At 42.2% G+C, this 27,312-nt stretch overlaps 1 protein-coding gene across 2 annotated transcripts in view; it reads left to right on the top strand.

Annotated features, from left to right (window-relative positions):
• Positions 1–27,312, top strand: part of LOC129632440 (zinc finger protein 345-like) — a 78,305-nt gene that overhangs the window by 13,375 nt on the left and 37,618 nt on the right. Inside the window, exons 1-2 of one of the 2 annotated variants that reach the window (XR_008704524.1) lie at positions 150–1,291; positions 6,682–6,808. Coding sequence is in view for 1 of the 2 variants with exons in the window: in XM_055554067.1 (XP_055410042.1) it covers positions 6,775–6,808 (34 nt within the window). In the remaining variant the exon portion in view is untranslated. Of the gene's footprint in view, positions 1–149; positions 1,292–6,681; positions 6,809–27,312 lie in introns of those variants that run through there. The other variant, XM_055554067.1, reaches the window with a different exon arrangement.

The following is a 27,312-nucleotide window of genomic DNA, read 5'->3' as shown; positions in this document are numbered from 1 at the left end:
CAGAATTTCCTTACGTTCTGTTACCTCCCTGTCTCCTGTTCCTCTCTGCTCTCTCCATCAGATTTCCTAGATGAACTGTATGCGAACTTTTATATCCACATGATCTCTAGGAAAGGATTCTGAGGTTCCCTTTTGCCCAGGTCTTTCTTCTATATTCAAAAGCCTGAAGGATCAAAAACGGTCCTAATATTCTAAAGAATCCCTTTCTAAGGAAGCTTATCTCTCAGGTGGAGAGGGAACCAAGCTTCCCCCACTCCTGAACATCCTAAAGAATTCCCTTCTGAGTACTCCTGTTTCTCAGGGCTGCCAAGGATCAAGCTTCCCCCAGTCCTGCAAATTCCCTTAACCCTTCAGATTCTTCTGATGGGACAAAGACCTCACTTCCCACCACAGGGATGGTCCAAAATTTTTATCAGCTGAAATGCCCCTGATATCAGAGTCAATTTGAGCATTATTTGGTCTATATTTTAGCTATAAAACTAAGACTACAGAAAGGGAAGATAACTTTTTGACAGAGGATGGCCCTGATATTCTTTAGACTCTGGAGAAAACTGGTTAAAATGAAAGTTTCTTTCCCTTGGAAACTGCAAAACCGGTTCCTTTTGCATATGCATTTTAAAACAACTAGCTTGTTAACAACTAGGTTGGAGAAGGAAATGGCAACCCACTCCAGTATTCTTGCCTGGAGATTCCCAGGGATGGGGGAGCCCGGTGGGCTACCATCTATGGGGTCGCACCGAGTTGGACACGACGGAAGCGACTTAGCAGCAGCAGCAGCAGCTTGTTTAAAGGCCTGCCTAGGGAAAAGCTTGTAATTAACCTTTTCCATGTCCTTGAATGTCACTGCCCACTTTGCCTGAGACCTGACTCAGCCTTGGGCAAATCAGAACTTCAAGCCAAACAAAGAAACAAGCAAACAAAAAAGGGTCAAAGAGATGTTTTAAATCTTAAGCAGGAAACTATGAAATCTCTGTCTGTCTGTCTGGATTTATGTATGTCTCAGTGTGCATTTTTTTTTTTTTAATAATATTGCTGAGTTCTAAATGAGTTCTAATTTAATTGGCCTAAAGGGCTTCCCTGGTGGCTCAGAGGTTAAAGCATCTGCCCGCAATGCGGGCGACTTGGGTTCGATCCCTGGGTCAGGAACATCCCCTGGAGAAGAAATGGCAACCCACTCCAGTATTCTTGCCTGGAGAATCCCATGGATGAAGGAGCCTGGTGGGCTACAGTTCACGGGGTCGCAAAGAGTCGGACATGACTGAGCGACTTCACTCACTTCACTCAAAGGAAGGTAAGTGCTTACAGATCAGACAATTCTAACTCCAAGAGAAATTTACCTAAGTGAATTTCAGATTCACGTGAACTGGGAAATATTAAATATCTAGCATTAATGTTTGTTTGCTAATCTAATGTAGATATGTCTAAGAGTCATTAAGCACAGTATTTTCATTGTGCCTAGGTTTATTATTACCTACATATTGTTTTATTTTTATATCTGTTCCAAGTTTCTCAACCAGGAAAGTACCTCTAGGAAAGGGAAAACAAAACTTCAAAGAAAATGTAAAAGAGATATGATCTTTCAAAGAAACTCTTTTAAGAATAATTATACTTTAGAAATATCTCTCTAAAACATTCTCTAGATCTCTGTAACCTGACTTTCTAGGGCTGTGCCAAACTAAGTGATGGAAGTTTATGGAATAGCTAGGTCATTTCCAAGTAAAATAAGATTCTGAAACATTCATTACTGAGGACTAACTTCCTCTTACAGAGAAAGTAGAGATGTTGGACTATTCATGACTAATGCTTGATGCCATCCTGAGATGTTCTCTAGAATATTTTTTTTAGAAATTATCACTGGTATTTATGTTCACCAATCCACAGAATGCTTAAGTTCTAGGCTGCTTAAGGAAAGTAGCATGTGTATTTTCAGTAAAGAAGGTATGAGGAAAGAAATTACATTTTATGAAGAGAAAAGGAAGTAGGTCTGACTTTGAGGTGGCTCTTTCATCATGGGAGAACAAAGTAATGGGTACAGAAAGTGATAAGGTTTTATGGAAAGTGAACGCCAAGGGAAGAGTTTTGTGCATAAATACATGTTTTCTTGTGATGTTGAGCTGCCTTTGATAATGGATTTTAAGTTTCTTTATCTCTGAAGTGATCTGTTCTAGGTTTACCTTTGAAATCTTCTTTGTTTTGGGCTAAGTGAATATATTGTTTCCCAGTGATCTATATGATTTTATCTGACTGAGTGTTATAACCCCCTTTGATATTTGTCCACAAAACTTCCTAAATGACTTGACTTCTAGCTGACTTTGGAATGCTTCAGAGGGCCCGTGAGACATCCCAGGGAGCTATTAAACTACCTGGGTTCATTGGACATGTTAAATTACATGGGAAGTATGGTTGAAGGGGTGATAAATCTTCTCAGATTGTGCTATATGGTTGATGTTACTAATATAGATATCCTAGAATGATGTGGAAGTCATATATAGATCTGATTCGCGCTAGTAAAATGTGGTCAACTATAATTGTACTTACCCTGTTACAGTGTTACAAGTCACAGCAGTGACCAGGCTACATTGTCAATTGCAGTTCAGTCAGATTTAAACATGACTTCTATGGTTTCACTCTGATGCCTTTGTAAGAATACTGCTATTTCAAGATTTATGGAAAGGATTTTTCTGAGATTAACTGACAAACAAATTTTGTTTGCTATCTGATGCAAAAGACAAATGGCTGTCTGAGGAGGCCTTACAAGTAGCTATGAAAAGAAAAGAAGCCAAAAGCAAAGGAGAAAAGGAAAGATGTGCCCATTTGAATGCAGAGTTCCAAAGAATAGCCTGGAGAGATAAGAAAGCCTTCCTCAGTAATCAATGCAAAGAAATAGAGGAAAACAATAGAATGAGAAAGACTAAAGATCTCTTCAAGAAAATTAGAGATACCAACCAGTCCATTCTAAAGGAGATCAGTCCTGGGTGTTCCTTGGAAGGACTGATGCTAAAGCTGACACTCCAATACTTTGGGCACCTCATGCGAAGAGTTGACTCATTGGGAAAGACTCTGATGCTGGGAGGGATTGGGGGCAGGAGGAGAAGGGGACGACATAGGTTAGATGGCAGGATGGCATCACTGACTCGATGGACATGAGTTTGAGTAAACTCCGGGAGTTGGTGATGGACAGGGAGGCCTGGCGTGCTGCAATTCATGGGGTCACAAACAGTCAGACACGACTGAGCGACTGAACTGAACTGAAGCTGGTACCAGGCTGGAATTTAGTCTAATCTCTATGTTAATAGAACAAAGTTTTCTTAGAATGCAGCTTTCAATATGAGCTTATGAGTTTCTTTGCCTTTAAGTGATTTATATTCATTTTAAAAACCTTTTGTTACATTGGTAAAGTAAATAAGCATTACTTAAGATTATGGTCCTGTGGTCATGTACGGATGTGAGAGTTGGACTGTGAAGAAGGCTGAGCGCTGAAGAATTGATGCTTTTGAACTGTGGTGCTGGAGAAGACTCTTGAGAGTCCCTTGGACTGCAAGGAGATCCAACCAGTCCATTCTGAGGGAGATCAGCCCTGGGATTTCTTTGGAAGGAATGATGCTACAGCTGAAACTGCAGTACTTTGGCCACCTCATGCGAAGAGTTGACTCATTGGAAAAGACTCTGATGCTGGGAGGGATTGGGGGCAGGAGGAGAAAGGGACGACAGAGGATGAGATGGCTGGATGGCATCACTGACTCGATGGACGTGAGTCTGAGTGAACTCCGGGAGTTGGTGATGCACAGGGAGGCCTGGCGTGCTGTGATTCATGGGGTCGCAAAGAGTCGGACACTACTGAGCGACTGATCTGATCTGATCTGATCTGAAGATTATGGTACATGTAGACAAAGCTCATTCTTCTTCTACAAAAATAACCCCTCATGGTTAGACTTTTGCCATCCTGATATCCTTAAAACATGGCCATAGTCTGCTAAATCGGGGAATTAAAAATGGGTGAACAGTAGCTGTAAATCAAAGACTCAGGGCTATGGGAAATCCAACATGGCTGCCTGGCTTTTCCCGGCTCCCTGACAAACCTCATTTCTATATGATGGGTTAAAGCCTTCCCGGGCTACAGGCTTAATGCCCTCAAAATGAAAAAATTGTTTCACTGTATATTAAGTTTTGTTCATTGTTAAACTAAGTTTCTAGTTTTGTTAATTAAAGTGTAGTGTTTACTAAGCCTCACTTCTGAGATAGTTCATTCTTATGTTATCTTTCTAAAAGATTTAATGAAGTTATTAAAAAGGACACTCTAAGTTTGTTTCTAAAGGTAATGTCAGGAAGCAATCTTCAGATAAAGATTAGATGCTCCATGATATACAACCAGGAGATTAACACCTGGCTATAGCCATTTAACAAATGAAGTCAGATGACCTGTGGTATCCTGAGCTCTACTTAATGAAAGTGCTTGACTTATCATTTTTACTTACAACCTGACTAATAACTGCTAGCTAATCCCGTGGACGGAGGAGCCTAGTAGGCTGCAGTCCATGGGGTCGCTAAGAGTCGGACACGACTGAGTGACTTCACTTTCAGTTTTCACTTTCATGCATTGGAGAAGGAAATGGCAACCCACTCCAGTGTTCTTGCCTGGAGAATCCCAGGGACGGGGGAGCCTGGTGGGCTGCCGTCTATGGGGTCACACAGAGTCGGACACGACTGAAGTGACTTAGCATAGCATAGCATAGCTATATTATTTCCTATGTCGCTTGCTTCAGAAGATTGTTTCTTAGGTTACTAAATGTGTGACTGAGCCTGTGATAAAATGTTGATATGTAGCTCCATATGCTATCAATGATTGTAATAATGTAACTCTAGATATGGGAAGAAGCAACAAGAGGGAATATTTTCCGGGACCTAGAAGCTGTAAGACAGGTATGGTCCAGAGCCTTTTGCTACTCACAAGGCCTGCTCTAGAAGCAGCACATTGAGTGGCCTATCAATGGAACTTTCCCTAGACCTGGGAATGAGTCTTGCCAGTGCCGTAGGACACAATGGACAAGAAATGCCCCCAAAGCATGGTTAAATATGTGGCTATGAAGAGACCCTGCTGACTGGACTCTGCCAGCTGTCTCTACAAAGATGACATCATGACCACTGCAGGCTCCTGACTTTCTACACCCCCTGAAAGGAGTTCAGAGTAGAGATCAGAAACAAGGAACCCTGTGCTCTGGGAAAAACCTAGAACTGCCTCCAAAGGTCAGATGTTTTCATGTAAAGATTTTATGAGCCCAAATTCTTGCTGCTTCTTGTACCTAGAGAAACACTAACATCACGAACCGATGTCCGGTTCTGGTTTTCCTGGCTAGCCCCTAATCTTTGGGCCATGTACCTTTACCTTTCTTGTAAAGTTTGTTTCTTCTAAAAGACCACAAATTTCCAAGTGGTCGTGCAAGAATATTCCCTGACCAACACCTAAACAATGCTGAAGCAATTCACCTTATCATTCAATGGACTCTCATCTCTCTCTATAAATGCTCCCTGACAGAGTAGGCAAAGGGAACCCAGAGCCCCATGGCGCCCCTGCTCAGCCTGAAGAAGCCAGAGCAGTCATTGCTCCATTTTCCCTGAAACTGGATTCCCAAATGTGTGAGAAGGGAAATGGGTAGATAGTTGGACATGAGCAGGCTATCAACAAGGGCCAAAGAATTGGCCCTAAAAATAAAGAGAGGGAGGTATGTGGTGACCCAGGGACAAAAGACTAGATAAAACCAAGGAGGGTCTTGGAATGTAGGAATGGAAAAACAAGACCCATTAGCATCTTTCCCTCCCCGATGTTGTAACTGTTGATGGATTTCAGGTCCTCCTCAGCAGTATAAATGGTCTCCCCTCCTACCCCATAAGGAGAAAGTATTTTTCTTACTCTTCCCCCACCCAGTATAGGTGCCTCATCCAGTCAGCAAATGATCTGCAAGACCCCTGTCCCACTCCTTGTATCCTGCCTATGAAAGTGGACTAAGGACCCCTGTTCAACATCCATTCTCCCTTGAGCTGGCCAACTGTTCTAACAACGTCCCCCATTCTAATAATCTTTATGTCCCTCTCATTTTGTCTCATGTCCGGAAATTCTTTTCCAACAGGAGACAAGACCACAAGAAAGGTTACTATCCTATTAGACCTGTTAAAATCTGTAAAACAATTAGAGTTCCAACTTATGTATGAATTATTACCTTACTGTTCTATTTCATTGTGGTTCAAAAATCGTCATTCATCGAGCAGAATTTTCAACATTACTAACTCAAATAACCTTTCTAAAAATGTGGCACTTTGGCCCCACATCAGAACTCTTGGCTCAGAATACACTTGAAAAAAAAAAAATTCCTGTTCCTTTGATAAACAATTTGTCTTATCTCACACGAGTAGAACACGGAAGAATAAATATGTTAATGTTGCCCTGATTATTTTATAATTGCTCTTTCAGATGAGACTAGTCTCCCTAATGGCTTGTAGATCATAACTCATCCTTTTTTCTCCACATTAGAAATTGGATAGAAAGGAGTACTGTGTAAAAAGTATATTTTGTAATACCAGCCAAGCCACTAAATCACGACCAGTTCTCTGAACTTGCCGTTTTCATCTTGGGTCACATTGTGAAGTCTTCCCACGGCCACATGGCATCTGTACTTTGTATTTCAGGGACGGCTGACGTTCCAGGATGTGGCCATAGACTTGACTCAAGAGGAGTGGGAATGCCTGGACCTCGGTCAGCGGGAATTGTACAGGGACGTGATGTTAGAGAAGTACGGGAACCTGGCCTCCTTGGGTGAGGATAACTGCCTTCCAGAATCCCTTATCTACCCACTGGGTTTTAGTTCCGTCATATCAAGAATGTCTTCTGAAATTTTCTGCTTCCCACAGTTGTTTCAGATCTCTGCTTTCTAGGGGAAAATGGGTATTTGTCAGTTTAGAAAGAAAGGCTTCATGATGATTCGTTATGCTGGTGACGTTTTTCTTCCTTGATGTATTCTACGTCCTTCCTTCTAGGTTCGTGGTAATTGTGTAAGTTCTGTGGTATTAAATAGTTGCACCCTCTCTTAATTTCACATTGACACTACTTACTTTTACCTTAGTACTACCTGACCATAATCTCAGGATCTGATGTTAGGTGTGTGTTAGTATTGTATAGCTACTTTGAATAAAGTATTTAAGGAAATCGTTTTCTAGAACAAAATGCGTTCTTGTCTCACCTGAATACATATTGGATTCGACACTGATGAATCTCTAACAACACAAATATTTCTTTCTCTGATAAATAGGGCTTGTGTCTACGCTGGACCTGGTCTTCTTTCTGGAGCAATTGAAGGATCTCTGGAATATGAGGAGAATGGAGACAACAGCCATTTACCCACGTGGGTATGAATGGATGGAGATGATGACTCAGATGAGAGGTCCGAGGAGGAGGGAGGAACTAATCTTTTGTCACATGGTTTTGGAAGATTTTCTTCAATAGAAATGGTTTTCAAAAACCTGGGTTTGAGTCTGCTACTGTGATAGAAATGGATCACCTGCCCCATTCTCTCTCTAAAAGCATTCATAAATTTATCTTGTGATTACTTTTCTCCATCACAGTGTGACCTAAAAGTCTCCTCTTGGCTTGTGACAAACTGCATTCATTCATTGCTCTTCCATTTCTGGGGGCCCTAGGAAAACTCTGCTCATTTCTGAGTAACCGTATGACAGTCCTTTTAAAGTTTCCTTCTACCTCTAGACAGAAACGTGTGAGTGAAGTCGTAGACAAACTGCCAAACTTCTAGGAATACTGGGGACGGGTTTTTGTTCTCTGATTCATAATTTCCTATCCACTGGGAGCGACACATAGGACCTTCTAAATAAATTTCAAATTCAAGTAATTTTTCACTGCAGAAAGCAAAACCTGGTGAAAATGAAACAATGCACATCTCAGATTGACTTGAAAGTTTCTCTTTTCCTTATATGATCTCATACTAAACATCTTTAGTGTATTTGCCCCAATTCTAACATATTAAAATACTTATTATATTCTATTACCTCATGGAATTTTAAAATACATTGACATAAAATCTTAGCGCATTTTCCACTACATTATTAATGGTTGATTCAAACTATGACAATTTTTAGATTATATAAAGAAATCTTTATTAAAAGTTCTAATTGGAATATAGCTGTTTTCCAATTTTGTACTCCTATACAGCAAAGAGCATCAATTATACATATCAGTCAGTTCTGTTCAGTCACTCAGTCAAGTCTGAGTCTGCAATTCATGGTCTGCAGCAGGCCAGGCTTCCCTGTCCATCACCAACTCCCAGAGCCTGCTCAAACTCATGTCCATGTAGTCAATGATGCCATGCAACCATCTCACCCTCTGTCGTCCCCTTCTCCTCTCATCTTCAATCTTTCCTGGCATAAGAGTCTTTCTCAGTGCATTAGTTCTTCACATCAGGTGGCCAAAGTATCGCAACTTCAGCTTCACCATGTCCTTCCAATGAATATTGAGGACTGATATCCTTTAGGATGGAGTGGTGTGATATTCTTGCAGTCCAAGGGACTCTCAAGAGTCTTCTTCAACACCACAGCTCAAAAGCATCAATTCTTCAGCACTCAGCTTTTTCATGGTCCAACTCTCACATCCATACATGACTACTGGAAAAACCATAGCTTTGACTAGATGGACCTTTGTCAGCAAAGTAATGTTTCTGCTTTTTAATATGCTGCCTAAGTTGGTCATAGCTTTTCTTCCAAGGAGCAAGCATCTTTTACTTTCATGGCTGTAGTCACCATCTCCAATGATTTTCAAATCCCAAAACTTAAAGTCTCTCACTGCTTCCACTGTTTCTCCCACTGTTTGCCATGAAACGATCTGACCGGTGCCATGATGTTTGTTTTTTGAAGGTTGAGTTTGAAGCCAGCTTTTTCAGCCTCTTCTTTCAGTTCCATCAAGAGACTCCTCAGTTCCTCTTTGCTTTCTGCTGTAAGGTGGTGGTGGTGTCATCTGTGTATCTGAGATTATGGATATTTCTCCCTGAAATCTTGATTCCAATTTGTGCTTCATCCAACCCGGTATGTCGCATGAAGTACTGTGCATATAAGTTAAATAACCAGGGTGACAAATGATGTGCTCCTTTCCTAATTTGGAATCAGTCCGTTGTCACATGTCCAGTTCTCACTGTTGCTTCTTGACATGCATACAGATTTCTCAGCAGACAGGTAAGGCAGTCTGGTGTTCCCATCTCTATAAGAATTTTCCACAGTTTCTTGTGATCCACACAATCAAAAGCTGTGGGGTAGTCAATAAAGCAGATGTATTTGTTTTTCCAGAACTCTCTTGCTTTTTATATGATCCAAGGGATATTGGCAATTTGATCTCTGATTCCTCTGCCATTTCTAAATCCAGCTTGAACATCTGGAAGCTCTCCGTTCACGTGCTGTTAAAGCCTCACTTGGAGAATTTTGAGCCTTTGCTATTGTTTGAAATGAGGGAAATTGTGTAGTAGTTTGAGTGTTCTTTGGCATTGCCTTTCTTTGTGATTGGAATGAAAACTGCCTTTTTCCCGTCCTGAGGCCACTGCTGAGTCTCCAAAATTTGCTGGCTTATCGAGTGCAGAACTTTAGCATTATCATCTTTTAGGACTTGAAATAGCTCAGCTGGAGTTCCATCAGCTTTGTTGGTGTTCATGCCTTCTAAGGCTGACTTGACTTTGGATGCCGGGATGTCTGTTACTAGGTGAGTAATACCACCATCGTGGTTATCTCGGTCATTAAGATTTTTTTGTATACTTATTCCATGTATTCTTGCCTACTTCTCTTAATATCTTCTTCTTCTTTTAGGTCCATCCCGTATCTGTCCTTTATCGTTCTCATCTTTGCATGAAATATTCCCAGTACCTCTAATTTTCTTAAAGAGATCTCTAGTCTTTACCATCCTATTGATTTCCTTCCCATTTAGGTCTCCACAGAGCAATGAGTAGAGTTCCCTCTTTCAATCATAGTTTTAAAGTCTCTCTTCTTATTTAATTTCTGAAAACTAGTACTATATTAAGTTTGTCTTATTTGTATTCAGCTTCCTCGGACACTGTCTTATGTGTCCTCAGTTTCTGACTAGTTCTCTGTCACTATCATTTATGATTTTTAGATCAAAAGACCGAATAGAACATTCTCAGAAACGTGTGGCAAGAAGTGCATTAAAGAATTACTAGGCACCTAGGATTTGTGAAAGTGTTTGGTGTCTCCACTTAAGATGACTAAAAGCAAGATGGAATCATTAGATTGCCTATCACCTCTTAATTCAGTGGTCCTTGGAGGTTTTTATCTTGTTTCTTCCCCTATAACCTATTTCTTTGCCATCTCATTTTGTCCAGCGTTCTGTTTGTGGTCTCTGTTTTGAAGGGTGCAGAAACTTAGTTAATCTTCCTTTTGGTATCTGCACCTTGGTGGGTGAGGTGGGTCCAGAGGTTTGTACCCTTTTCCTCTCTTGATCTGTGCTTTGATTGCTGTTAACTGTGACCAGAACCTGCTGGGGATATTCAGGGCTGTTTCCCCCTTGTCCTGTGGTTGTTACTGCCCTGTCTCTGGTGGTGCCTGCTCCCTGCGTGGTGGAATAGAGCTCCCAGATCTGAGTCTTTGCTGTGATTCTGATCTGTGGTGCCAGGCAGGTGGGATTGGAGCACACCCACCGAGAGAGAAGTCACTGAGTATTACTCCTCTAGGAATGTGCACCTCAGGGTGTGCTCTGGTGTCCCCTCTCATGCGTTCTGCAGGCTCTCATGATATGTAGTGTTGGCACTGGTCTTGGACCACCTTAACCATGGGCATGATGGCACATGGCCCTGGTGTCTCTCAGATGTTGTTTTCGCAAGGTCACCAGCATAGATTCAGTGAAGTCAGGTCCTGGGATTGCATTGAGTGTGCAGCTGGACCCGCTGTGGTGCTACACAGCAGCTCTGGCTCTGTCCTGGCCCAGCCCCCTTGTGTAGGAGCCCCCAAAGTCTACAGCTGTTAAAGCTACACCTGCCATGACTGGGAGAGCCCTGGTTGTTGATTCAGATGCTCTGTAGGGGCTGAGGTTACAAGGCCGGTCATCAGTGTAAGACCATGGCTTATGTTGCTCCAAGGAGAGGTTTCAGCTTTTCTTCTTTATCCCTGGGTTTCACCTGTGCTTTCAGCTCCATCTGTGTGTGTGGCCAACTCACAGGTGTCTTCTCCTGAAGCTGCCCCAGAGCACAGGATTCTGCTCATTGTGGAAGAGATCGATGGGGGAGGCCGTGGCTGGGGGCTCAAAAGTCCTATAGTCCTTGACGAGCAGAGGGCAACACAAGGAACATGGGATGCAATGGGCTTCTTGTTTGGGCGTCACTCACCAATGGCACTCTGCTCTATTGTGGTTCAGGCTTCACCACAAGCATCTTGTTTGCAGAGCTCCTCCCTCATGGCCATCCCTTCAGGATGTTTCCTCATAGCCAGCAGTAGTCCTCTGCCTCGGTCCACTTTACAAAGCCCACATTTCAGCACCCATCCCTTGTCTGCATTGCTGGACATGCCTCTAAGGCTGGGTGGGCAGGGCTGGGGTCAGCACCCTGTGTGCAGGTCTCACTCTGTCCTGCTGCCACACGCTGGTTGCCATGTTTTCTTCCCACAGAGAATGAGGCTCTCCTTCTCTCCAAACTGAGCTCCCCCAGTGAGACTCTCTAAATCTTTAAAGATATTCACTGAGAATAGCAGGGAAAATTACTTGTTATTTGGTATCTTTCAGCTATGTCTCCACAAGACACCCAGGATTTGATGCCAAGGAATGCAGCGTTAGAAGATGTATTCCCAAAAGCAAACCTAGGAATATATCAAATATTTCACCTCATAAACTTAAATTTAATGAAAGACTGGAAATATACAAGGGTATATGAAAGACAGAGAGGATGTTTATATGGACATAAAGAAATGGAGGCAGTTACACATAATGCTAACAATACTGCCAAAAGCAATGAGCAACGTGAGTCAAACTGGGAAAAACACCAACTTCAGTCTTCAACATCTAACAAGAAGTGTAAGTGTTTAAGAAAAGATTTCCATCCTTTTTTGAAACGTACATATTCTCTAAAAGGACACGTGGAAAATATGCAAGGTAATTTAGTCTCTATTGCAAATACTCATTCAGACAATTGTGAACGTAGGCTTCGACTAAACATACATTCAAGGATGTCTGAACACCTACAATTTAACAATGAGTGGGAAAATTCACTATCTAATCAATTTGAGAGGTCCAAGAGAAGAGAGTCATTTTTCTTCCCCCAACGGATATTTTCTCTCCATTCCAAGATGTATAATGTTGATAATAATGGAGGAGACATAATCCAGCCATCATTGTTCAATAAATATTGTGATATGGTTAATACACAACAACCTTCTTTATGTAATAAAATGAGTCAGACCTTAAGTAACAGCTCCAGCTCCAATAATTACAAGAGTATTTATGGTGGACTGAGAAGGTATTCAGGCAATGAAAATGGGTATAGGGTTGAAGGAGACTCAAACCTTATGAAACATCAGGGTTCCGAATCATCAAACAAGGATTCTAAAAGTAATGAATGTACAAATACCTTTGATCAAATGTCAGGTTTTTCTCTAGATAAGAGTACTTGTACTGAAGAGAGAACTTGTACTGAATATGGGAAGGTTTCTAATCGGTCTTCAGAATTTATTCAACAGCAGACTGTTCAGAATCCACAGAAAGAAAACAAGTGTAAGATATGTGGGAAAATATTTAGTAACTCATGCCATCTACGTAGACATAAGAAAATTCATACAGGAAGGAAACCTTTCAAATGTACAGAATGTACCAAAGCATTTAACCATAGCTCACTTCTTACTAAACATCAGAGAATTCACGCTGGAGAGAAACCTTATAAATGTACAGAATGTGGCAAGGCCTTTAACCACAACTCAAACCTCATTCAACATTGGCGAATTCATATGGGAGAGAAGCCTTACAAATGTACAGAATGTAGCAAAGCCTTTATCTGTTCCTCACATCTAATCTATCATCAGCAAATTCATACTGGAGAGAGACCTTATAAATGTACAGAATGTAGCAAAGCCTTTATCTGTTACTCACAGCTAAGCTATCATCAGCGAATTCATACTGGAGAGAAGCCTTATAAATGTAAAGAATGTGACAAAGCCTTTATTCAGTGCTCACATCTTACTCAACACCAACGAATTCATACTGGAGAGAGACCTTATAAATGTACAGAATGTGACAAAGCCTTTAGTCATAGTAGTAATCTCACTAAACATCTGAGAACACACACTTGAGAGAAACCCTAGTAATGGAACAAGTGATGGAAGAGTTTGGTCCAAACATGCATCAGAAAACACAAAAGTTCATATAAGAAACCAATGTAAAATATTTTCCCACATATCTTACACTTGTTTTCTTTCTGTGGATTCTGAACAGTCTGCTGTTGAATAAATTCTGAAGACTGATTAGAAACCTTCCCAATGTATATTCCCAAAAGCAAACCTAGGAATATATCAAATATTTCACCTCATAAACTTAAATTTAATGAAAGAATGGGAATATACAAGGGTATATGAAAGACAGAGGAGCAACGTGACAAATATATAGAAAGGTATTTAATCAAAAGTTAAATCGAAGTAAATATGCGTGCTGCTGCTGCTAAGTCACTTCAGTCGTGTTTGACTCTGTGCGACCCCATAGACGGCGGCCCACCAGGCTCCCCCGTCCCTGGGATTCTCCAGGCAGGAACACTGGAGTGGGTTACCATTTCCTTCTCCAATGCATGAAAGTGAAAAGTGAAGTCGCTCAGTCGTGTTCGACCCCCAGCAACCCCATGGACTGCAGCCTTCCAGGCTCCTCCATCCATGGGATTTTCCAGGCAAGAGCACTCCATAGTTAAAACAGATCGAAAATGGATATTTTAGCATGAATCGTGAGATGAAGGTTGACGGTTAGAACATTACAGTTCTTAGCAATGTATATATGCTTGTTAATAATGATGTGATGTGAGGTTATTTGGACTGAATGTAATTCACCACTCAAATAATCCACGTTATGCTTTCTTCCTAGTGTGTTTGCAAACATAGGTTTTTGATGATTTATTAAAGATTAGCCTATTTATATTGTGTTGCAACCATTTCTATCTAATCTCCATTAGAAGATTGAGGATGCCATAATGTAAAATGGACAATGAACATTTAAATAGAGGTGTTTGTCATTGACGTGAAATATCTGGAGGTTGCCATGAAGTAAGTGATCATTTAGTCTTTCCGTGTATTAAAGTAAGACAGAAGTTCGTTACAATAGTAATATCCTTCATTTGTAAGAAGAACACAATGACAGTTCACTGCAATATTGATGTATCTTTATAATATCAACACAAGTCATGATTATTACTTGACAGTGTTGAAATAAGGACAGTAATAAGCTAGAAACATAAGAAACCCTTCCTGGAAAAGGCATGGAATTGGTGTATATCATGCTTGCTAAGTGCTTCCTAGTCTTTGTTTGGTAAGCCATGGAAATCAGAAATCTCACATAATTCTATCAACAAAAGAATATCTTTCTCCGTACTTTTGATCTGTATTTAATCATGGATCATACCGCGGATTGTAAAAGGTTTTATTTCAACTATGTGTGAAATTTAATACATGGTTATTCATAAAAGTGAATGGCTTTTATTGTTTTGGTTGGTTGTAATAAATGAAATGTTAACCCACCACCAACAGCAACCTCGCCCACCTTATTTAAGGTTGTAGTGAAGAGACCGCAATTAACTGTTCGGTAACACACAAAGATGGCATATGGGGAAATTAGTTTACTCACTGGATTTAAACTTCTCATAACTTCATGTACATTCCATCATTTCTAGGTTGTATCTCCTCTCTCATTTTGTAACTACTTAGACACTGGGATGATTCTAGTAAGAAAAATGATACAGAGTATTGTTGACAGTTTCCCTAAACTGCTCCATGATGTTGCTGCCTCAGCATCTGTCTGGGGATCAGGCAGCCTGCAGGTCCTTGAGCTCACACCAGCCAGTCTTGTGAGCACATGCACTAGATGAACCCCTTCCTTGAGACCAGCAGTCTTGCTGGACCTCAGGGTCTATCCACAGACCCCCGTTCAATCACACTGAGAGAGTCAATTTCTTGGCAGGTTCATAAGTCCAGGGGTCCCCAAGGAGAGAGGGGTCTGGAATTCTCAAGGAGGAAGAAAGGACAAACGTGGTTTTTTCCTGCTTGAGGACACTCTCTGGAAAAAAACTTTCTGGCTAATCTTGTTGTCTTAAAATGTAAATTATGGGAGTGCGTCTAGTGAGGTCTTTACAACCTCCAGACAGTCTTTTGATTAACTGGAATAACTAACTAAAAGTATGTAACCCCTTCTGAAGTCTATGTCAGAAGCTTTCTCTATCTCTTTTATACTTTAATAAAACTTTATTACACAAAAGCTCTGAGCGATCAAGCCTCATCTCTGGCTCCAGATTGAATTCTTTTTCTCAGGAGGCCAAGAATCCAGGGGTCTTTTTGGTTGAACAACAAGCTTTCAACACCCCCACAGTGCTCACCAGAGTCCTTGACTTGGTTTGAATGAATTAACCCACACTCAGCCTAGAGAGCCTGAGGCAAAGACTCAGGGCAAAGTGTAAAAGCTGAACTGCAAGTACTCCTGTTTTCTCTGCCTGATTCTAGCTTTAACCTCTCTCAGAAATTCCTGCCCTAAATCGTCCCCTACAGAGAAGTCTTAGGTGTGGTGAGTGTGAGGCTTTGAGCTCAGGACTCCGGAACGTTGGTTTCGGGGAAGAAACATCAGAAAAAAAAGGGATTTGCTGATAACTCCTTTCACGGCCCGACTGTAGACCTGCAGATTCATAAGTTCTTGGAGTGGGCACCTGACCACCAGGAATTTGTATTCATTGAGATGGTTCAGAAAGAATCTTTAGCCAAGTGGTTTCCTTCTGGATTCCCATCAGGATTACGTGACCCGTTTCAGAAATGACCTCACTGATGCCCTCCCAACAAAGTTCTGTGTGGTCCTGTGGGAGCATCACTGTGGTGTCTAGGAAGTGTTCCAGGTGATTCTAAGCAGAGGCCCGGGTTAAGGACGTGGCTCCTGGCCCATCTGGTCCATCTTAGAGCTGAGCCCCAGAGTCTTTCTGAGGAGAGGCAGCAGGGTTGGTCTAGCTGGATTTGGACTGCGGAAGTCAGTCAGCTCACATCCTCTGTGTGAGCAGAGTGTTAGGAGCTCTCTATGGGGAGAGAACAATCAAGAAATGAGTTCACAGGCTGGTCTCCAGGTAGGAATTGATTGTTCCTGAATCTCTCCTGAGACAGAGGACAGGAGAGGTCGGTCTTCTCAGCTTTTCAAAATCCTTGTGTTTGTAGGAGCGGTGGTTGCAGGTTATAAAGTTGTGTTGATGCCCTCCAAGGTATTTTCTCAAAACTCGTAAGTGCGTTTGCAGCATAATATCCCCAGAGAAGACAGAGCAGGAGAAGAAGAGGAGGAAATGGCAGCTTCTCAGGTAAATATCCTGTCCTGGGTCTCAGGCTGTGTCTGCTTTTCCTCCTAAAATGCCCGAATGAGAATATGCAAGCCTTGAGCTCTCTGCTTCTAATTTTTCTTCCCGGGCATTTATTATCATCTTATTTTTCCTATTTCTTCTTATGATAGTGCAGACCAGCCCTTTAGACTACTTCCTTCTGTCCCAGAGCCTTTTCTCTGTTGTCTGCAGCCTCGGTTTCTATGGAGCATGATGAATTCTCAGCGTCGATCAGAGACTTTCAACTGTTGAAAATATTCTTTTTTGTGAGAGATCAGCATTTGCAGTCACTCCTATCCTCACTCCCACTGGGATGTGGTTTGGTGTTGGGATTTTAGGGACGTTGGGAAATGCAGTGATGACTTAGCACCTGCATGCCATTTAGATATTTAGAACAGAGTTTGAAAGTGCCATTATACATAGAATCAACTCTCTTCTGTCCATGGGATTTTTCCGGGCAAGAATTCTGCAGTGGGTTGCCATTTCCTCCTCCCCTGGATTCTCTCCACCCCAAGACTGAAGCCGCATCTCCAGCACTGGAAGGCAGATTCTTTACCACTGAGCCAGCTGGGAAGCCCAGTGACTCAACTCAGTGGTCCAGAATTTTCACAAAATTTTCCATGGGCACTGTACAGGGACGTGATGTGAGAGCACTCTAGGAAGCTGGCCTGCTTGGATGATGACAGCTTCCTTCCAGAATCCCTTATCTACCTACTGGGTTTTGGTTCCATCATTTCTAGAATGTTTCTGAAAATTTCTGATTCCCACAATAGTTTGAAATCTCTCCTTTCTAAGGGAAATGGGTATGTATGAATTTGGAAAGAAAGGCTTCAGGATAATTCATTATGCTTGTAACCTTTTTCTTCCTTGATGTACTCTGCCTCCTTCTGTGAGAGTCAATTCCTAGGCAGGTTGATAAGAAGTCCAGGGTCCCGAGGAGGAAGGGGGAGGGAGGTGGTCTGGGACTCTCAAGGAGGAGATAGGGGTCTGCAATTCTCAAGGAGGAGGAAAAGACAAATACCTTCTTTCCCTTTACATTCCTTGGTCTTAGACACATAAAATGACTTTTTAAAGTCTTTATGTGTCTTAGACACAGCACTTTTTCTTTAAGCCGAGAGCTGATGATTATACAACAAAAAACTCGGTTTAAACTTTGTACTAGGGATTATATAACAAAATGTATCCTGCTTGAGATCTTAGAATTTATATTATGGGAGAGGGTCTGGTTCAGTTCAGTTCAGTTGCTCAGTCTTGTCTGACTATTTGCGACCCCATGGACCGCAGCACACCAAGCCTCCCTGACCATCACCAACTCACGGAGTTTACTCAAACCCATTGAGTCGGTGATGCCATCCAACCATCTCATCCTCTGTCGTCCCCTTCTCCTCCCACCTTCAATCTTTTCCAGCCTCAGGGTCTTTTGAAATAAGTCAGCTCTTCGCATGAGCTTGCCAAAGTATTGGAGTCTTAGTTTCAGCATCAGTACTTCCAATGACTATTCAGAACTGATTTCCTTTAGGATTGTGGGAGTGGGTCTGGTAAAAATTTTAAAACCTTGAGACATTCTTTTGATTTATTGTAATTACTGATTTAAAAAGTATATAGCTCCCTTGCTTAGACTAGCAAGGGGGGCACTCTCCACCCCCTTCTGATGTCTACGTCAGAAACTTCTCTGTCTCTTTTTCACTTTAATAAAGTTCTGCTACACAAATGCTCTTCAGCGATCAACCCTGGTGCCTGGTCCCTGGTCCCAGAGTTAAATCTTCTTGTTTGGAGATCATGAATCTGACACCCTTCACTGGAACCTATCACTGCATTCTAGGTTAGTGGTAATTGTATAAGCTCTGTAGTATTAAATAGGCTCACCTTTTCTTTTTTAATTTTTTCTTTTTTTTTAGTTTTATTATTATTATTATTTTACTTTACAAGATTGTATTGGTTTTGCCATACATCAACATGCATCCGCCAGGGTGTACACGTGTTCCCCATCCTCAACCCCCCTCCCACCTCACTCCCCATACCATCCCTCAGGGTCATGCCAGAGGCACACCTTTTCTTAATTTCACAGTTACACACTTACTTTACCTTTGTCGTACTTGACCAGTATCTCAGGATCTGATGTTATGTATTTGTCAGTGTTATATAGGTGATTTGAAAAAACTATTTGGGGAAATCATTTTCCAGGCTGTATTAATATTGTCTCTTGCGTTCTTGTCTCAACTGAACATATATTGGATTGGACACTGATGAGTCTCTGAAACACAAATATTCCTTTCTCTGATGAACAGGTCTTGTGGGCTCTAAGCTGGACCTGATTACCTTTCTGGAGCAATTGAATGATCCCAGGAGTATAAGGAGAATGGAGTCAACAGCAGTATTCCCAGGTATGTATGAATGGATGGAGATGATGACTCAGATCAGAGGTCCAAGGAGTAGTGAGGAAGTCATCCTTTGTCAGGTGGTTTTGGAAGATCATCTTTGGTGGAAATGATTTTGGAAAACCTGGGTTTGTGTCCACTGCTGTCATAGAAATGTATCAGTGTGAACTAAAAGTCTCCTCTTGTCTTGTGAGAAACTGCATTCATTGGTTGCCCTTCCATTTCTTGGGGGTCCAAGAAAACTGTACCCATTTTGAGTAACTGTATGACAGTCCTTTTAAAGTTTCTTTGTACCTCCAGGCAAAAATGTGTGAGTGAAGTGGTAGACAAACTGCTAAATTTCTAGGAATACTGGGACAGGTTTTTGTTTTCTGATTTATAACTTCCTATTCACTGGGATCTAGAAGGACCTCCTAAATAAATTTCAAACTCAAAAACTTTTTTCACTACAGAAAGCAAAACGTCCCGAAAATGAAAGACTGCACATCTCAGGTTTCTCTTTTTCTTATATGATCTCCTATTAAATATCTTAAATATATTTGCCCCAATTCTAAAATGCAAAAATGTTTACTATATTCAATTACCTCATAGAATTTTAAAATGAACTGGCATAAATGCTTAGCACATTTCGCACCATATTATTAATACTTGATTCAAGTTATAAACATTTCTAGATTATATAAAGAAATTAGTTTAAAAAGTTCTAACTGGAATATAGCTGTTTTACAATTTTGTACTACTGTATAGAAAAGAGAATCAATTATATCTATCAGTCAGTTCAGTTCCGTCACTCAGTCGTGTCCAGTTCTTTGGGACCCCATGGATTACAGCATGCCAGGCTTCCGTGTCCATCACCAACTCCCAGGCCCTGCTCAAACTCACGTTCATTGAGTCAGTGATGCCATCCAACCATCTCATCCTCTGTCGTCCCCTTCTCCTCCTGCCCTCAGTCTTCCCCAGCATCAGGATGTTTTCCAACGCATCAGTTCTTCACATCAGATGGTCAAAGTATTGGCGCTTCAGCCTTAGCATCAGTCCTTCCAATGAATATCCAGGATTGATTTCCTTTAGAATAGAGTGGTGTGATCTCCTTGCAGTCTAAGAGACTCTCAAGAGTCTTCTCCAACACCACAGTTCAAAAGCATCAATTCTTCGATGCTCAGGCTTCTTTATGGTTCAAGTCTCACATCCATACATGACTACTGGAAAAACCATATCTTTGAGTACACAGACATTTGTCTGCAAAGGAATGTCTCTATTTTTTGGTATGCTGTCTATATTGCTCATAGCTTTCCTTCCAAGGAGCAAGCGTTTTCTACTTTCATGGTTGAAGTCAACATCTGCAGTGATTTTGCAGCCCAAGAAAAGAAAGTCTGTCACTGTTTTGATTGTTTTCCCATCTATTTGCCATGAAGTGATGGGACCATATGCCATGATCTTAGTTTTCTAAATGCTGAGTTTGAAGCCAACTTTTTCACTCCTCTCTTTCAGTTTCATCAAGACACTCTTCAGTTCCTCTTTTGTTGGGGGCCAGCGTGAGGCACTCCACCCATGGCAAAGGTCATGAGGAAGGAGGCTCAACACACACAGAGGCGGGATCGAGCCTCAGGAGTCCCCCTGGAAATCCTCGAGCATCTACCCCCATAACCAGAGCCTGCCTACTTGACTACTTTGTGCTCTCACCTACACCTCTGACTTTACGGGGGGGGGGTGGGGGGGGGGCTGTCCCCCACCACCTCTTTTGGAGAAGGAGTTAACTTAGAGCTCCAGTTAATAAAAACTCCTGGGTGTGACAAGAGTGTTTCAACCTACAAACTCCTCTGAAGGTTCTCTAGCCTGCCTGACAGGCTTGTCCAGCCACATGTGATTGCTCACAGCCTCCCAACAGTGAGAGGCATGAGATGCTTTAAACCTTCTAAAAACAGGTTCTTTAGAGAAGTTAGAAAAGCATTAGTATAAGTATAGTGGGCTGATTAGAAATTGTATTGGTGAAGGGTTTTTCATTTGTTGAGCAAATGCTTACTGCTAAGTCTCCACATCCCCTGCCCTTATACACATTAATGAATATATAGAAGAAATAAGTATTAACCTTTGATATTAATCACGTTAGACCTTAGGCTAAGTAAATTCTTTCCTTAATTAAAACCCACTACACCCTCACCCTATAGGAATGTAATGTTATTTGGGTGGCATCTGTTTTAAGAATAATCACCCCTGGAGAAATAAGTGTTGACTGACCGCTGTCACAAGGAGAGGGTCTTAAATTGTCAGCAGGCCCCCTGGCCAGAAGATGATGTAACACCCCTAATACCTCTGTATACATTTGTATGAAGCACCTGACTTTAATAAAAGTCAGGACTGCTGTCCCCACGTGACTTTTGCATCACATCTCAGTGTATAAAAACAGACTCTGGAAAATAAAGAATTGGGATCAGTTCCTTGAAATACTGGTCTCCCCATGTCTCTCTCTCTCTCTCTCAAACTCTGGCTGAGTCTCCATCTGGAGCACGAAACCCGCCATGCTTACTAGTTATGCCTGGGCTTCTAAGATCCGACTGGGGAGGCCTCAGTGCCTCCTCTCCTTCAGGAGAACAGAAGGACGCCTGTGGCCTACGTAAGTGGTGCAAACTTCTTGTCTTGAAGTTTTATTGGTCTCCTGCGTAAACCAAGCTACTCAGACTCTTCTCCACTGAATTTTCCTATTGAGCTATCTTCATTCTATTACTCTTTATATCTCTAATTAATATCTAATTGAAGCTATTGTATCCTGATCCTCACGACATCGGCCCCGCTTCGAATACTCTGGATCAGCCGGGGCTGGACCCCGGCACTCTTTGCTTTCTGCAATTAGGGTCGTGTCATCTGTATATCTGAGGTTATTGATATTTCTCCCTGCAGTCTTGATTCCAGTTTGTGCTTCTTCAAGCCCGACATTTCACATGATGCAAAGTGAAAGTGAAAGTCAATCATATCAGATCAGATCAGCCTCTCAGTCGTGTCTGACTCTTTGCGACCCCATGAATCACAGCACGCCAGGCCTCCCTGTCCATCACCAACTCCCAGAGTTCACTCAGACTCACGTCCATCGAGTCAGTGATGCCATCCAGCCATCTCATCCTCGGTCGTCCCCTTCTCCTCCTGCCCCCAATCCCTCCCAGCAGCAAAGTCTTTTCCAATGAGTCAACCCTTCCCATGAGGTGGCCAAAGTACTGGAGTTTCAGCTTTAGCAGCATTCCTTCCAAAGGAATCCCAGGGCTGATCTCCTTCAGAATGGACTGGTTGGATCTCCTTGCAGTCCAAGGGACTCTCAAGAGTCTTCTCCAACACCACAGTTCAAAAGCATCAATTCTTCGGCGCTCAGCCTTCTTCACAGTCCAACTCGCACATCCATACATGACCACAGGAAAAACCATAGCCTAGACTAGACGAACCTTTGTTGGCAAAGTAATGTCTCTGTTTTGAATATGCTATCTAGGTTGGTCATAAATTTTCTTCCAAGGAGTAAGCGTCTTTTAATTTCATGGCTGCAGTCACCATCTGCAGTGATTTTGGAGCCAGAAAAATAAAGTCTGACACTGTTTCCACTGTTTTCCCATCTATTTCCCATGAAGTGCTGGGACCGGATGCCATGATCTTCGTTGTCTGAATGTTGAGCTTTAAGCCAACTTTTCACTCTCCACTTTCACTTTCATCAGAGGCTTTTGAGTTCTTCTTCACTTTCTGCCATAAGGGTGGTGTCATCTGCATATCTGAGGTTATTGATATTTCTCCCAGCAATCTTGATTCCAGCTTGTGTTTCTTCCAGTCCAGAGTTTCTCATGATGTACTCTGCATATAAGTTAAATAAGCAGGGTGACAATATACAGCCTTGATGATCTCCTTTTCCTATTTGGAACCAGTCTGTTGTTCCATGTCCAGTTCTAACTGTTGCTTCCTGACCTGCATACATTTCTCAAGAAGCAGATCAGGTGGTCTGGCATTCCCATCTCTTTCAGAATTTTCCACAGTCTATTGTGATCCACACAGTTAAAGGCTTTGGCATAGTCAAGAAAGCAGAAATAGATGTTTTTTCTGGAACTCTCTTGCATTTTCTGTGATCCAGTGGATGTTGGCAATTTGATCTCTGGTTCCTCTGCCTTTTCTAAAACTAGCTTGAACATCAAGACGGTCCACATATTGCTGAAGCCTGGCTTGGAGAATTTTGAGCGTTACTTTACTAGCGTGTGAGATGAGTGCAATTGTGCGGTAGTTTGAGCATTCTTTGGCATTGCCTTTCTTTGGGATTGGAATGAAAACTGTCCTTTTCCAGTCCTGTGGCCACGGCTGAGTTTTCCAAAATTGCTGGCATATTGAGTGCAGCACTTTCACAGCATCATCTTTCAGGATTTGGAATAGCTGAACTGGAATTTCATCACCTGCAAACTCACTCAGTTCTGACCAACTCTTTGTGACCCTATGGACTATACAATCCATGGACTTCTTCAGGCCAGAATACTGGAGTGGGTAGCCATTCCCGTCTCTAGGGGATCTTCCCAACCCAGGCACCGAGCTGAGAGCTCCTGCATGATGTACTCTGCATATAAGTTAAATAAGCAGGGTGACAATAGGCAGTCTTGACATATTCCTTTCCCAATTTGCAACTAGTCCATTGTTCCATCTCCGGTACTGTTTCTTCTTGACTTGCATACAGATTTCTCAGGAGGCAGGTAAGGTGGTCTGGTATTCCCATCTTGTTAAGAATTTTCCACTTTATTTTGATCCACACCATCAAAGGCTGTGGCGTAGTCAATAAGGCATAAGTAGATGTTTTTCTGGAACTCTCTTGCTTTTTCTATGATTCAACGGATGTTGGCAGTTTAATCTCTGGTTCCTCTGCCTTTTGTAAATCCAGCTTGAACATCTGGAAATTCTCGGTTCATATACTGTTGATGCCATGCTTGGAGAATTTTGAACCTTACTTTTGTAGTATGTGAAATGAGTGCAATTGTGCACTAGTTTCATCATTCTTTGGCATTGTCTTTCTTTGGGAATGGAATGAAAACTGACCTTTTCCAGTCCTTGGCCACTACTGAGGTCTCCAAATTAGCTGGCATACTGTCTGCAGCACTTGAGCAACATCATCTTTTAGGACTTGAAACAGCTCAACTGGAATTCTATCACCTCCACTAGCTTTATTCATAGTGATCCTTCCCATGGCCCACTTGACTTCAGACTCCAGGATGTCTGTCTCTAGCTGAGTCATCACACGATCCTGGTTATATTGGTCATTATGATCTTTTTTGTATATCTCTCCTTGTATTCTTGTCGCTTTTTCTTAATTATTCTCCACTTCTGTTAGGTCCATACCATTTCTGTCCTTTATTGTGCCCATCTTTGTATGAAAAGTTCCCTTGGTATATCAATTTCCGTGAAGAGATCTCCAGTCTTCCCCATTCTATTGATTTCTGTACCACTTTGGTCTCCACAGAGCTATGAGTACACTTGCCTGTGTTTCAACCATATTTTTAAAAGGCTCTCTTCTTATTTAATTTCTTAAGAACTAGCACTTTATTTAGTTTATCTTATTTGTAATCCACTTCCTTGGACACTGTCTTATGTGTCCTCAGTTTCTGATTCGTTTTCTGTCACTATCATTTATTATTTTTAGACTGAAACATCTAATAGAACATTCTCAGAAACATGTTTAAAAAGAAGTGGATTAAAGAATTATCAGAAGCCTAGGATTTGTGAAAACGTCTGGTGTCTCCACTTAAGATGACTAAAAGCAAGAAGTAATTTTTAGATTGCTTATCTTCTCTTCATTTAGTGGTTCTTGTAGGGTTTGATGTTGCTTTGCTCTCTATATCGTATTTCTTTGCCATCTCATTTTGTCCAGTTTTCTGTCTGTGATCTCTGTTTTGACGGCTACAGGAACCCAGTTAGTCTTCCATTTGGTGTCTGCAACTTGTTAGGTGAGGTTGGTGCAGGGGTTTGTGCCTTTATCCCCTCAACCTGGGCTTTAATTGGATTACTATGGCCAGAGCTTGCCCTGGATATTGAGGGGAACTTCCCCATTGCTCTGTGGTTTTCACTGCCCTCTTTGTGGTGATACCTCTCCCTGGTTGGTGGAATAGAGCCCCAGATCTGTTTCTGAGCTGTGTTTCTGATCTGTGGTGCGAGGCTGGTGGGATTGGGGCACACCCACTGGGAGAGAAGCCACTGAATATTTCTCCTCGCAAAATATTCTCCACAGGGTGTGCTCTGTGTGTCACCTTTCATGCTCTAGCAAGGTCTTGTGTGATCCTATTATTGGCATTGCTCTTGGCCCCACCCTAAGCATGGGTCACCCTGTTTATTTAACTCATATGTAGAGTACATCATGAGAAATGCTGGACTGCATGAAGCACAAGCTGGAATCAAGATTGCTGGTAGAAATACCAATAATCTCAGGAATGCAGATGACACAACCCTTAGGGCAGAGAGCGAAGAAGAGTAAAAGAGCCTTTTGATGAAACTGAAAGAGGAGAGTGAAAAAGTTCGCTTAAAACTCAACATTCAGAAAACTAAGATCATGGCATCTGGTCTCAACACTTCATGGGAAATAGATGGGAAACAATGGAAACAGTGACAGACTTTATTTTCTCGGGTTCCAAAATCACTGCAGCCATATAATTTAAAGACGTTTATTCCTTGGAAGAAAAGTTATGACGAACTTAGATAGCATATTAAAAATCACAGATATTATTTTGCCAACAAATGTCCGTGTAGTCAAGGGTATGGTTTTTCCAGGAGTCATGTACGGATGGCACAGTTGGGCTATAAAGAAAGCTGAGCACTGAAGAATTGATGCTTTTTAACTGTGGTGGTGAAGACTCTGAGTCCCTTGGAGAGCAAGGAGATCCAACCAGTCCATCGTAAAGGAAATCAGTCCTGAATATTCATTGAAAGGACTGTTGCTGAAGGTGAAACTCGAATACTTTGGCCACCTGATGCGAATAAGTGACATTAGAAAAGACCCTGATACTGGGATAGGTTGAAGACAGGAGCAGAAGGGGACAATAGAGGATGAGATGGTTGGGTGGCATCACTGACTCAATGGGGTCCCAAAGAGTCGGACACGACTGAGCGACTGAACTGAATTGAATCACTCAGATGAACCGTTGGGAGGAAACTGTAACCAGAGACCTGCTTACAACAGGGTAGTTGGCTTTTCTCTTAGGAAGTGAGTCCAGAAAGAAAGAGGGAGACCGGAACCCACATTGTTGTTTATAACATAACCACAGAAGTTACTCCTGCCAGAGTCTGTTGATACACAGATTGCTTCTGTTAATTGTTGTTGCGGCTGCTGCTGAAGTGATTACGTTCTACTTTTCGTCACTGAGGAGACACCCATCTTCACACACTCACACAAAGGGCTTTTGAATTTTCCCCGTTTTTCAACTTGCTGAAAACACCTCGGCTTCCCATAGAGACACCTCTCAAAATTTTTCTCTTTTGCCTTAATTGTCTGAAACACTAGTTAGAACAGGCAAGAAGCAGCTCTGCTCCAGAAGGAATCCAAGAGATTTAAAGGCATCAAAAGGCAGAGAAAGGAAGCACAACTGGACAGAAGGACCAACAGACCCAAAATTGACAGGAGTGGGGTTGAGGGGAGGCAAGGCTCCACCCCCACTGGCCTCTCCCCTACGTACCTGCGCTTGTGGCCTCGTCCTACCTTCTACCTTACGACGCCTCTCCTTGGCCGCGGCGTAGCGCACTCACCTGCCTCCGTACCGGATCATCCTCCCGCGCGTGCGCAGTATCCTGCAGACCCGGAATTGCTTTTAAATGAGTGACAGAGTGTCCTGGTGAGTTTTGTTTGTTTAAAACCCGATTCCTAGTCCCACAGCCTTTTGTCTTTCACACCTGGGTTTCCGGGGTCTCTGTGAACGTTCAAACTACCGTCTCCATTTTCCCGTCCCCAGTGTATGTCCTCGTATCGCCGTGAGAAGTTCTGAAGTCCTTCATCTTAGCTGCCGGCTCCCTGGGGTCCACATCCGCTTCCTGTTACTATCGTTCTAGAGTCCACGTCCTTCTCTGGGAGTTCTGCCTTCTAACTTGTGGAGACCGCTGCTTAAAGTCCTGCATTGCCCAATCCCTAAGTCCCTGATCCACGAAGAAGTGAAGGAGGCTGTATCTGTATGGAGTTTGGTCAGAGTCTCGCCTACGGTTTGAAGGGGAGGGTCAGCCTAGAAGGTGTGGTTTTCACAGGAAGGGCCGCAAGTTCTGAAGAAAAGAATAAAACTAAAAACACCACGTTTGAGTCTGTGTTCCAGAATCCCTGCTGTGTCAGTGGCCGTAGAGGATTGTATTTTGTACCTCTTGTGATCCTCCCTTTGTGT

Source organism: Bubalus kerabau, chromosome 17, assembly GCF_029407905.1.
Source record: "Bubalus kerabau isolate K-KA32 ecotype Philippines breed swamp buffalo chromosome 17, PCC_UOA_SB_1v2, whole genome shotgun sequence".
NCBI classification, from domain to species: Eukaryota; Metazoa; Chordata; class Mammalia; order Artiodactyla; family Bovidae; genus Bubalus; species Bubalus kerabau.
The sequence above is the reverse complement of the archived record's forward strand: the minus strand, read 5'-3'. Positions and strand labels throughout refer to the sequence as shown.